The 12,113-nt window shown below is 36.7% G+C and overlaps 1 protein-coding gene across 2 annotated transcripts; it reads right to left on the bottom strand.

The window, feature by feature from the left end:
• Positions 1-2,936: 2,936 nt before the first annotated feature.
• On the bottom strand, positions 2,937-5,134 carry LOC134215587 (probable G-protein coupled receptor Mth-like 1). Of its 2 annotated transcripts, none has more exons than XM_062694742.1 (3): positions 4,627-5,133; positions 4,145-4,567; positions 2,937-3,473 (listed from the first exon to the last, which is right to left on the bottom strand). In XM_062694742.1, the coding sequence occupies exons 1-3, from the start codon at positions 4,730-4,732 to the stop codon at positions 3,121-3,123; spliced, it is 882 nt and encodes a 293-aa protein (XP_062550726.1). In that variant the 5' UTR covers positions 4,733-5,133; the 3' UTR covers positions 2,937-3,120. The 2 variants fall into 2 exon arrangements, 1 of the variants encoding a protein (XP_062550726.1); XR_009980234.1 differs by having other exon boundaries at positions 3,336-3,473; positions 3,995-4,567; positions 4,627-5,134.
• Positions 5,135-12,113: the final 6,979 nt, after the last annotated feature.

Here is a 12,113-nt window from a genome sequence, read left to right as displayed (position 1 = left end):
TTGCTTAGTCAGCTTGCTCACTACTGTCTAGCGATTAATGTTAAAACATTGTTTGCTTTTCCGGTTTCCTGATGTCACAATTTCATAATGTGCCTTTTGATTCGAACATGTAATGTAACAGTAAACCAGTAATTGTAATAGTATGGTAGCATGTAACAGTAAGGCTCTCAAGTGTTCTGCTTGTGATGGCGGACTGTCAGTAGTGGAGTACCCCCTGTAAAGCTCCCATGCGATCGCTTTCCCTTTTTTGCGCCTCGTCCTATCATGTACTTCGTCTTCGATGTGTTGATGACTAGTCCGATCCGCTTTGCTTCCCTCTTCAGCTTGATGTAAGCTTCTTCCATCTTCTCAAAGTTACGCGCCATAATATTAATGTCATCGGCGATACCAAATAGCAAAACGGACTTCGTGAAAATCGTGTCAATCCCTGCACTTCGTATTACTTCCTCCAACGCGTCACTTGTGGTGCAAGTTGGTACTTAGTGCATGGAAACTTGGAGAGCGATGACCTGCAGCGAGCACCAGATTGACAGAGGTGGCGTGCCGCAAATGATCTTTCGGCCTCCACTTGGCCACACTGTCACTCGCAGTGAAAGGCGCAAGAGAAGTGTACATTGTGCTCATAGCCCTGAAATATTCCTTAATTGAGGTCCATTTTTGCTAAAACGTCCAACATTCTTCATTTTATCATGATCTCTGTATGTAAAAGTCCTCTCTCTTCAGTTCGGTCCACAACTGTATTTCGCAAATCGTCCTCCACCTGATCGATCCATTTTGATCGTAGCGCATTTAACCATCTTGTATCCGTTGGATCGCTTTACGATTTATAAAGTGAGTTATGATAACAACAAACATTATTGCTCGACAATTTGAATTTATATGAAACGACTAGATAGATTATAAATGTCAGAAAGAATAAGTTTTTCATCACCATTTTTTTTAGCAAGGATGTGGCCAACGCTAATGTTAATTTTAAATATTATTTATTATGATAGTTTTTATTATGAAACTGGCTAATTAGTCTTATTATCGTTTGATTACCATTCTTGAGATTGTTTCCATCCTATTTTGCACTACAATCTCGGAATTTAAAAAAATATATCACAAAAATGTATATTATAATGTACGTGTATTATTTTAACATACTCCACATACTTTGTAGTACATGTTCTAAGTATATAGCTTCAATAATGCAAACAAAAAAAATGAAATTTAGTTTGAAATTTTTTTCCCGTTTTTGGCAACATCCCCATTTTGGCAACATTAAAATTCGGTCGTGTTGCCAAAATCGGGCAGGGACTTATTCATGAAAATAGTTTAGCGCGACAGATATGCCGAGAAATATAAAACTTGGGTGTGAATTTCTATGCATACTAATCCCGCTGAGCATTTGATTTCGTTAATGACAACTATGATCGACACATCACGTTTCATGCTTATTATATAAAATTGTACCGGCCACGTGATTGATATTGTTAGATCACTGTTAAATCACTTAGAACAAAGAATTTTTTAAGCCAGCATTGTTCCTTACTAAAAGTGTATTGTATTGAATATCTTTTCTATTAGCAACACTATATAAAATAACAGATTCTGACATAATGATGAGCTTCTTCTCCACGAGACAAATATGCCTAGAAATTCAACAATGGGACAAATCGACTTGATGTTGTTTTCGCAGATTTTTGTAGCATAGTTCGATATCTTCGAGTGTTTTTGGGAAACCCCATCGAAATAGAGCCCTCTGTCATAAAAAGTCAAAATCTCCAAAAACTAACATGGGACAATTATGTGTAGAAGGGCAGGAACTTCATCAAGAAATTCCGACAGTAATCAACGCTGACTTCTGCCTTCAGTTACTCCTCCCGAGATTTTCCCAAAAATTCACCGAAAATACCTTTCAGGATTTTACCCGGAATATCCGGAATCGTGTAAAAACAGAATTCAGTGTATCCTACTTTAACAAAACTAGACGCAAAATTATGTAGATTAGGCGAAAAAAGTGTCAAAAAAAGAAATTTTCCACATTTTGATGAAACATTTAACATTTCGGCGAGGCAAAACGCCCAAGTGGAACTAACCTACAATGTACTACGCGTCTCCACGCACTGCCCATACCAGAATGCTGATTCGCCGACGCATGGTGCGTTGTTCCCTAAAAGCTGCCGGCTAAAAGGCGTTTTGCTTCATGAGTTTTCCGGCAACGAAATATCACCACTTTTTTTTAAATGTTAATATTACTAATATGATTGAGTTCTTTTATAATTTTAATATGGCATCAGCTAGCTAGATTGTTCAACTGTTGCACTGCCGCTATACGCATAGTTGTCCCATGTACATAGGGAATCCCAGCAAACATGGGACAAATATGCGTATGAGGGCAGTGCATGAGGTAGAAACACACATGAAAAACTTTATAGCTAAGGCATGAAAGCAGTCTAGGCTCAGCTAGGGCATATTGCCCCTCCTTTCCCTAAACATAAATATAAATATAAATATAAAATATTTCGTATTAGATGCATTCAACCCACATTTGATTAGAATTTAACAACCCTTGTTGATATGTGATAAGTATTTGGCAGCTGTGTATATGATGAATCAACAAGTGGTTTTCTATAACTTATCCGCTGACCAAAATAAAGAAAAGCAGCAATCCCAATTAGCTTTTGAATCGAGCTAACGCGCATGTGCTGATAAAAATAATGCCATAGATAGCAGCATTAGTTATAAAGTGCGAACATATTTCCAACAGATGTCGTTTCACATGTTGTGTGAAGCTTTAAGAACAAAATATGTTGTACATATGAATTATTGTACCATGAAAGATATAAATACTCAATGCTGAAAGCTTCATCAAGCTCCAGAACGATTCTTTTTAATTATTAATACAATAATATTAAATTTTCTCTTTTATTCTAAAAGTGCAGAGTATTTTGATTTCATTTTTGAATGTTCAAACAATTTTCGTACTTTATTTCAGAGTTAGATTTTTTACGAGAAAGGCTCCTGAAATAGGTATACAATTTTTCACTTCTTTAATGCGATTTCTAACTTACAACTAGTTTTTCACACTACGTGAAATGAGGTTTCAGCAATATGTTGTGTATTGTGGATGTTCTATTAGCAGCATGCTTCAGCGAACCATTGTTCAACGTGTGAATTACACATACACAGTAAAAATATCATGATGGCTAACACGTACATGTAAAAACTGGAAACCCATTGGATCCATTGTATGCCATTCCAGAGCCACGATGAAATGTCCAGCGCGTATGCAACTGCCACGGCCACGAAAAGTCGTAAAGTGAACAATAGTCTCTTATGGTCCTTGCTTCGGTCGAATCGAACCACGTTTCTCGGGACTAAGCGAAGCACTCTCGCTCTGAAGACGCTCGTCATTAGAAACACTAGTCCCGAGATCATCAGCATCAGCAGTGGAAGAAAGTAGTACAAAAATTCGACGGTTTTGTTGCCTATTAAAAAAAAGAAGTACATTGGATTTTTTATTCTATTGGTAGAGTAAGGTGGAGCAAAAGTTCTACTTGAGTTTGAAGTATTGAGTACAATTAACATGATATACTAAATGGAAATAGGATTTCATTCCTATACTGAAATTAGATTTCATCCACCTTATAAATGAGTTTGTTTCCATTCAGGCTAATGGAAATTATCACCCCTTTTGAACTTTAGCCCCACTATACTGCCGCTAACCATAAGTCGAGCACATCTGTATATGGGCCTCCATATACAGATGCGCTCGACTTGCGGTTAGCGGCAGTATACATATTTGAAATACTCTTTTAACAATCGTTCGGAATGTACGCGAATGTGTGTAGGTACTTGAAAAAGAAAATATTACAAAAATTATGTAAGAAATTTAAAAACATTATCCATTCTATCTAATCTCCATTAACCACTCAAAGATAGACTATTTGAAATATTTTTAACAAATCCTAAGAAAACGTTACATAAATCTAGTTTGCTCAAAACTTACATTTAAACTGCATCCAACTGGAATTCCAGATACATAAGATATTTTCCTACATTTTCCAAATACTTTCCCGTGCTTAGTGACTCGCATCTGTGGTACATTCGGAACGAACTTATCCCACAAATTGTGCTATTTTACAGTTTCTGCACTAACTTTCATAATGACAAGCCCACGTGCTGAAATTCGGTTTGAAGCTCCTGTCAACAGCCGTCACTCGTTCCATGAACAAACTGAACAGAGCTAGCACCGCCGGTCCACCCCAACCGTAGAGGCAAGCGTACGTAAAGCGATTCTTCTCGGCACTGTTTCCTGCCCTAGTGCGGTACAATGCAAAGCAATCGAAGCACAGTACGTTCAACCAAAACACGCTGAATATGACCGCATATGCGTAGAAGTATCCTTGAGCCTGGCATGAGATTAGTGTCGTTTGTGTATTCATGGCCAAATGGGCGAAGTAGATTGATTCCATTCCCAAAAGTAGAAAACATATCTTGTAACCACGAACATTTCGGAAATTCGGTACCATCAAGTGGATGATCAAAGCAAACGACATCAGGACGATTCCAATGAGGCAACCTGTTGAATAGTAACACTTATTAAGGCATCGGCAGGTGATGGGAAGGTCCGGGACTCACCCAAAGTATACCAATAGTTATTGACATCTTGTTTGAGTTTATGATCTTCCGGTTGACTGAAGGCCATATCAGTCCACTCATCTTTCACTATTAAGGCAGGAGTCATCAATTCTTAGTTAAATTATTCCACTATCCCACTATTCACATCTCATTTTCCGATTCAGTGGAGCGCTTCACATAGACTTTGTGGCGAACTGCTGTGACTGACTGTGAGCTGCAACTGCGACTCAATCGTGCGCGAAGTCTCACGGTGGCCGATAGTCGTACAAAATCTGTTTTCTAACAGGCTCTGTTGTTTATTCATAGAGCTATTTCATTATTTAACCCGACGAACTTCGTTTCGCCTAAAATTGATTAATTCTCGAATTAGTTTTTGAGTTATGCAGAAATGTCTGGTTCATTTGTATGAAAACCCCCCTTTACAGAAGGATGAGGGGTTTCAAACCACTACATAAACAAAAATTCCCTTCCAAGACTTCCACATGCAAGATTTGGTTCCATTTGCTTGATTAATTCTTGAGTTATGAAGAAATTGGTGTTTAGTTTGTATGCGAGCCCCCCTTTCCAAAGCGGGGAGGGGTCTCGAACCATCTTAAGAACCTTCCCCGGCCCAAAAACCTCTGCATAAAAATTTTCACGCCGATCTGTTCAGTTCAGTAGTTTCCGAGCCTATAAGGTTCAGACAGACAGAAATTCATTTTTATGTAATAAGAAGAAGATTAATTAAATAATTAATTTCATTAATCTTTATTAATTTATTAGTTTATCCATTAATTTATTAATTTATTTATTTTCTCTTTTATTTATTTACTTGTAAAATTACCAGATCTTGCTCAGAATAGCTATTGTATATTAATTTTACACATTGAGCAGATTGCAGCACTGGGCTCTAAATCAATTCCTGTCCAATTGGGTTGTTCAGGGGCATCATGTTTTATTTTTCATATTGTGAATCTGCAGGAAAAACTGAGCAGAACCCCAATTTTCCAAAATTTTGGAGCCCCTGAACTATTTTTAATTTGTATTTTAAATTTATATGTGACTAAACATGTTTGGTATGAAGCACCTAAAAATGTTGTAATATTATTATTTTCTCAGACGCTGGTCCTCCACGAGCATCGTCCAGGTCTCGTGTCCGTACATAACTACCGGTCTAAAGAGCGTTTTGTAAACAGTCAGATTGGTACGGTGGCGAACTCTATTCGACCTTCCGGAGTCCAGAATACGTACGATATCCTGCCACAATGCTTCTCCAAATGTCTCTGCTGGTATCGTTATCGGAGGTCACCAGTAAGCCCAAGTATACGAGTTGTTCAACCACCTCGATTTTGTCACATCCGCCTCTTCATATCATGGACTTCGTCTACGACGTATTGATGACTAGTCCGATCCGCTTTACTTCCCTCTTCAGTCTGAAATAGGTTTCTTCTATCTTCTCAAAGTTACGGGCTGTAATATCAATGTCGTCTGAGAAACCAAATAGCTGAAAGGACTTCGTGAAAATCGTACCACTCGTGTAAATCCCTGCACTTCGTGCTACACCCTTCAAAACGGTGTTGAATAGCAGGCACGAAAAACCATCACCTTGCCGTAACTCTCTACGCGTTTCGAATAAACTCAAGAATGCCTCTGATACTCGAACTACGCACATCATCCGATAATTAATCGTCACCTCGATCAACCGTATTAGTTTATCCGGAAATCCGTGTTCGTGCATTAACTATCCATACTTACAATACATACCGCACTTAAATAACACATATGTTGTACAGTAGATATGAAGACTATTCAAAACCAGCGAATTTTATTATGTTATCGCTGTAGCTGAACACCTATGATTAAACGGAATAATAAATTTTCATCATGCTTATGTTGAACGACCCGCCACTGTGTGACGGTTTGTGGTGTTTTAGTAACGGTTGATTATATTTTTGCGCTAGCCAAAAATAGAGGATCGGATTTTTCCCCTTTTTGTTTCCCGTCGTGTGAACACGGTTTTCCTAACACTATGAATACAATCTTGTTGGGATTGTCGCTGATGGATGGAATACAAAACGAGTATTAATCATGATTTCGATAGGTACTGTGAATTCGTTAAGCTGTAGATAATCAGATTTTAAGTATTTTCTAATAGCTTTGTTTGGACTGCTTAGATTGAAAGCAATAAATTTGCATCATGGTCCAAATAAATACTAGGGTGACGGTTCCAACATGTTTTTTAAATCAATTATGCGAAATTAACAGTTTTAATATCTTTGCTGATAGATAAACTAATAAGTTTGCTAACAAAAATGAGATTTATGTTACTTAACATTAACAACTACCCAAAATTACTTGCGCCACTAATGTGTACACTGTGCTTTTAGTGGTGGTAGAAATTAATTTTGGTTCCCATAGTGATGCTATCCATTGATTTGTTATAAGAATCGCATGGGGGGGCGTAAGCCTATCATCCACGAGCAAATCAAGCCTACCTAATACAGGTATACCTCGATTATATGGACTTTTTCGATGCAAAAAAGTCCATATAATCGAATTTTCCATATAATCGAAGCAAATTTATTTTTTTCTCAAAATTTGTGTTCAACGAATAAATTAGTCTTAATACAATACAAAAATATTTTATTCTTGTATTACAGTCTAATCGCATGTTTTGACTCATTTTACGATGATTCAGAGATTGAGATTGAGTTTTTATAAGAACTTAACCGTTTTCAGTCACTGGCTTGCACACCGTTCCAAAATTACGTCAGTGAAGATTTCGCCAAGATAAATGTAGACACAATAATATACTTAATCACGAGTTATATGTTCTCTTCAAAAATAAACTTATCCTTATTCGATTCGATCGCATCAAATTGAATTCGATGAAGAATTCAGAACTATTGTCTGCTATTGGAAATTTGACAGATCGGACCTGGCCAAAATACAAAAACGCGTAGAAATAATTTTTCTTTTCCGACACTCATCTTTAGCCGATCTGTTTTCAACAAGTTGCGATCGACGGGGACTCTTACTATGGATTTAAATGAATGTAAATAAGGGAGTCTATCCACCTATCAGTGCCATTTACTCTAGTACCGTTTGCACCTACATCTGTTGTGATCTGTTGTAAATATTTTGGACTATGTTCGTATGTTAAGGACAAGCCCCCCTTAATCCAAATTTAAATTTATTCGTGTTTTCAAGGACACCCCACTCAATACGAATGTAGCGCACAACTGCCATTTTCATTATTCCACTCATGCTATTGAATTAATAAAAATGATAGTTGAACATTGCTTCCGTATTGAGATTTAAATTTGGATTCCGGGAGGCTTGTCTTTAAAAAAGGATCGTTCTTCCCGACGGGCTTAAAAACTAAAATGTCCTGCGTTCTAATAAATTCGGGTTTATTTTTATTACTTTTATTTTCCGTCGGTCCATTTCTTCCCGAAGACAACCGGTGATTCCAGGAAAACGACTCCATTTGAGCCCTAAATATCGTAACCATCAACACATGCACTGAGCCTACAGCTACCAAAGAAAGGCGTGACCATACATTTTTCGTCTTAGAAAAAGCTAACGGTGCGGCTGGGAAAAAACAAGCTTTTACAAGTTTAAATTTCAAACTGAAGTTTTTCGAAAAAATTTCTTTTTTGTAGATATTTTTATTCGCTACTAAGAGTTCATTCTTCTACCATACACTACAACTATGTTGGGGAGCTTCCTTTTGCGTTTTAATTTTATTTATATCGTCCTAATTCAATTAAATAAAATTCATCATAAAATTTAAATAATTCAAAGTCTTGCTGTCTGCATATTGGTAACCTTCTTTAAGCAGCAAATTATTTGAGAACTGCCAACTTACATTCAGATACTTAAATTAACTCCTGCCGACATCAGTATCAGCATAATCCGCAAACCTTGAGTCGAACGAATTACACTTAATTCCACGCACCAAGGGCAGAAAATGGTTTGTTAGCGAAGAAGAGCTAAATATGAATATCTCATCTCATCACTCGCTTCTCAGACTGACAATTCACATAAAGTTTTCATATAACAGAGATCACCTCAAATACTCGTTATTGTTCCATACCTATTTGTATGGACGTGGTCGTGGTAGTTGTTAATTAAAAATACACAAATGCAATGGAATTTGCAAACGTGAAATTGGTAAATCAATCTAGTCAGCCGATCATGTGATTCAGTGTATGGTTTCATCATATATAGCTTCGAAAGCACGCCTTTCTGGCTTTTTTTGTCCCAATGTACTTTAATAAATATAGAATTAGTGTAAAATATGACGAAGAATATTCAAAATATTTTTAAAAACTCTAGACACGAGAAAAAATTGAGCGAAAAAAAAAGTTCATATAATCGAGGTAAAAAGTCCATATAATCGAGGTATACCTGTATGTATTATCCGGACCTCGCCGCTTGAAAAAAGGCGGACCACCTCGCTTGGCAAGGGTAGCATTGTTCGAATTGAAAGGATATTGGTCAATCTACACTACAACTGACTAACGAAAAATGTGTGGGATTGTTCATTTACATTCCCGCATAACGAAAAACGACAGTTGCTCCACTATAGGTACAAGGAACTCAATTTTATTAAGGAAAACCGTTGTTTGCAATAGTTTCTCAAGCCAAATCTTGAAGTAAGTTGGATTTAACAGCATATTTGTAGCATCAACTGAAACCATCGTAAGACTAAGGTGTATAATTATGAAAAATCTCATCAATACCCCACTGCCTCCACTATTGGTGCTACCTTCACTAAGGATACGGTAACCCGGTTCTGTAGCATTTTTAAGTTTTAACAGTTCTGGGAAGATAATGTCAGTATGAAGTTATTGTGTTCTCACATGTGTGAATTTGTGCTAGTTCGGGACTAACCTACAATTTAAATGCTTGTTATATTCAGAAACGTGCATGGTTACATGATTCACTTTTCTAACTTTCAAAAGGAGCGAATTTTTCGTTTTATGGAAATGGGCACACGGCTCAAATCTACTTAAGAAAGGGGAATGGGCGCGTTCTGCCAGGTTGGTCGAGGCGGATTTCTAGCGAGAACAAGTTTAATATGGACGTTCAAAAGTGCCTGAATGAAATATAAAGCTTGTAAGGATCGCTAGTGGTGTTGAAATGAAAGATCATTCGTCTATAATTTGTTGTATGTAAAAGACATTTATTAACAGCATAATATGTAGTTTGGAACGAATTGTTATAAATTTTACAAATTATAAATCTCACTCACGTACTTTGATGATATTATCTGCACCAGTCGAACCATTCTGAACGGTCGTCGTGAGAATATCACCTTTGAAATACAACTAATCCATGATTTTTTTTCTATTTTCATAAATCAAATATTTAATAACATGGAGAACAATTGAGAGGCGGTCCACAATAATTAAATGGATTTTCATCATCAACAATTTCCACTCCCATGTGCTGAACTAAAACTGGTAAAAATAAATCGTAATTCCTGAGAAACAACACAGGTTATATATTTATAAGTGAGTGGGCACCCAATACACTACACGCCCGTTACAAATCACTCAGAGACTGAGTAAAATTGTATTGCCGTCTCTTTTTTTCTCACGGGAATCTTGCTCAATTTTCGTAAAAACTGGAACTACTCAAAATTTGAGTAGTTCCACTTTTTACGAAAATTGAGTGAGATTTCCGTGAGAAAAAAGAGACGGTAATACAATTTCACTCAGTCTCTGAGTGATTTGAAACGGTCGTGTACTATCGTCAAGGAAAGAAAATGTTGTTCTTTTTTCAAAAGCATATGTTTCAAACCATGTATTTAAACTCATCGACATGTCGGGAGGAATAACTTAGGCCCACCGAATACAAGTTTTATATGAGCAAAGTGACACCCTGAGAAGATTGAAAGTTGGAAAGTAACGCCAAACTTTCAACAATCATTCGATACAATTATATAATGGTTTCAATATTGATAGTTTTCCACACATTGATAGGGATCAGTGTATGGTGGAATAGGCAGATCAGACGTAATAAAACTTTAATAAACTATCACGAATTGAAAATTTCTTCGTTATCGGTCATTGAAATTTAGCTTGTGAAATATTGATGCAACTGGACGACTTAAAGTTTAATATTGGACAAATAAATGGAAGAACAAAGAACAAAATAAGAAGTGAAATAAAATAGGTAAGACGAAGTGACATTGTACGAAACATTCTGTATAATTCTGACTAAGGGATATTGAAAACTAATCATAACACCTTCCGAATCAATATAACAGTATCTCGGTGGACAACATGATCCTTGTACGGTTGATGAAATACGTGAATATAATTACACCCAGGTTTTTTTTTTACACGGTTGGAATTCATCAATTTCTCGGTAAACCCGAACTTTCACAACTTTTTAAATACCCCCTGAATTTTCTTTGATTTTTTGTGAATTTTTTGGTGGGGTCAACTCATTGTTTCATTGACGCTGAAGGTCTTAAACGACTAAAACCAAACCGTGTAAAAAAAACCTGGGTGTACGTAGAACACATGAACTGACTAAAACAGGCAACTCCATTCATCTATATTTAATTAAATAAAATGACAAGATGACATCGTGCAGATAAATCTGCATAATTAAGAATGAGAAAAACGGAAAATTTATATGGACGACATGATCCTTGTACGGCTGGAGAACTGCTTCAAAAGTAATTAGCTTGTCTTTTTCATGAACCGAAGATTAAATACTAACTTATGCCGCGATTCAGTTTCTTCTATGAAGTATTGGGCAACATGCTTCATGCGAGTCGAAAAAACTGCTTCGTTAGATTTTGACCACCCATAATAACAATAGACATCTACATTACATAAAAAATTGGCACCATGTTTTGACATTGACAATAAAATGACAAAACTGACTTAAGAAATCTTACGAAGTTTGTTACGAATAGACCTCATTGACTGTTTAATATGAACGTAATTCCATCCGATTTAGTTGCAACAGCGTTATCTTGGACGACATGTTCCAAACTGCTTTGAAAGGATTATGCAACGAGATCATCAAAGGCCTGGCGCAGAGGTTTCAACCCTATTCAGAGTCCCGCCAGATATCAGTATGCAATCTACGAAATGGTCCGTTACAGCGCAACCAAGCGCAACGCAAGTAACATCAACGCAATGTCTATTCTAGTCAGTGTTGTAAAATGTCATTTGCATTCGTTTGTATAATTTTCCCAGAACTTTTTCCAGCAGGTAGCTATCAATTCATGATGTATGACGAACTTATAGCGCTTAAATGTACCTACAACTTTGTCTTACAAGACATTGCTGTAAATATGTAATCTGGGGCGTGGGAGGCAAAATGTCATTCAAATGACATTATGTCAAATGACACGTGACATTTTGGAGAGTTTTCACTCTCCAGCCTCAGATGTTATATTTAGAGCAATGTACCCTTGGACAAAAATATAGCCCTACTCAAGCGTTATGAGTACATCTAAAATTATGGAATAAATTTGG

Source organism: Armigeres subalbatus, chromosome 2 (genome assembly GCF_024139115.2).
Source record: "Armigeres subalbatus isolate Guangzhou_Male chromosome 2, GZ_Asu_2, whole genome shotgun sequence".
Taxonomy (NCBI): Eukaryota; Metazoa; Arthropoda; class Insecta; order Diptera; family Culicidae; genus Armigeres; species Armigeres subalbatus.
This window is presented reverse-complemented; position numbering and strand designations above follow the sequence as displayed.

Excerpts from the sequence above, each read along its gene's own strand:
- LOC134215587 (XM_062694742.1), bottom strand. The coding sequence starts at position 4,732 with ATGACTCCTGCCTTAATAGTGAAAGATGAGTGGACTGATATGGCCTTC. Across the intron at positions 4,568-4,626 it reads TAACTATTGGTATACTTTGG|GTTGCCTCATTGGAATCGTC; the intron begins GTGAGTCCCGGA and ends ACTATTCAACAG. Across the intron at positions 3,474-4,144 it reads GTGGGCTTGTCATTATGAAA|GCAACAAAACCGTCGAATTT; the intron begins GTTAGTGCAGAA and ends TTTTTTTAATAG.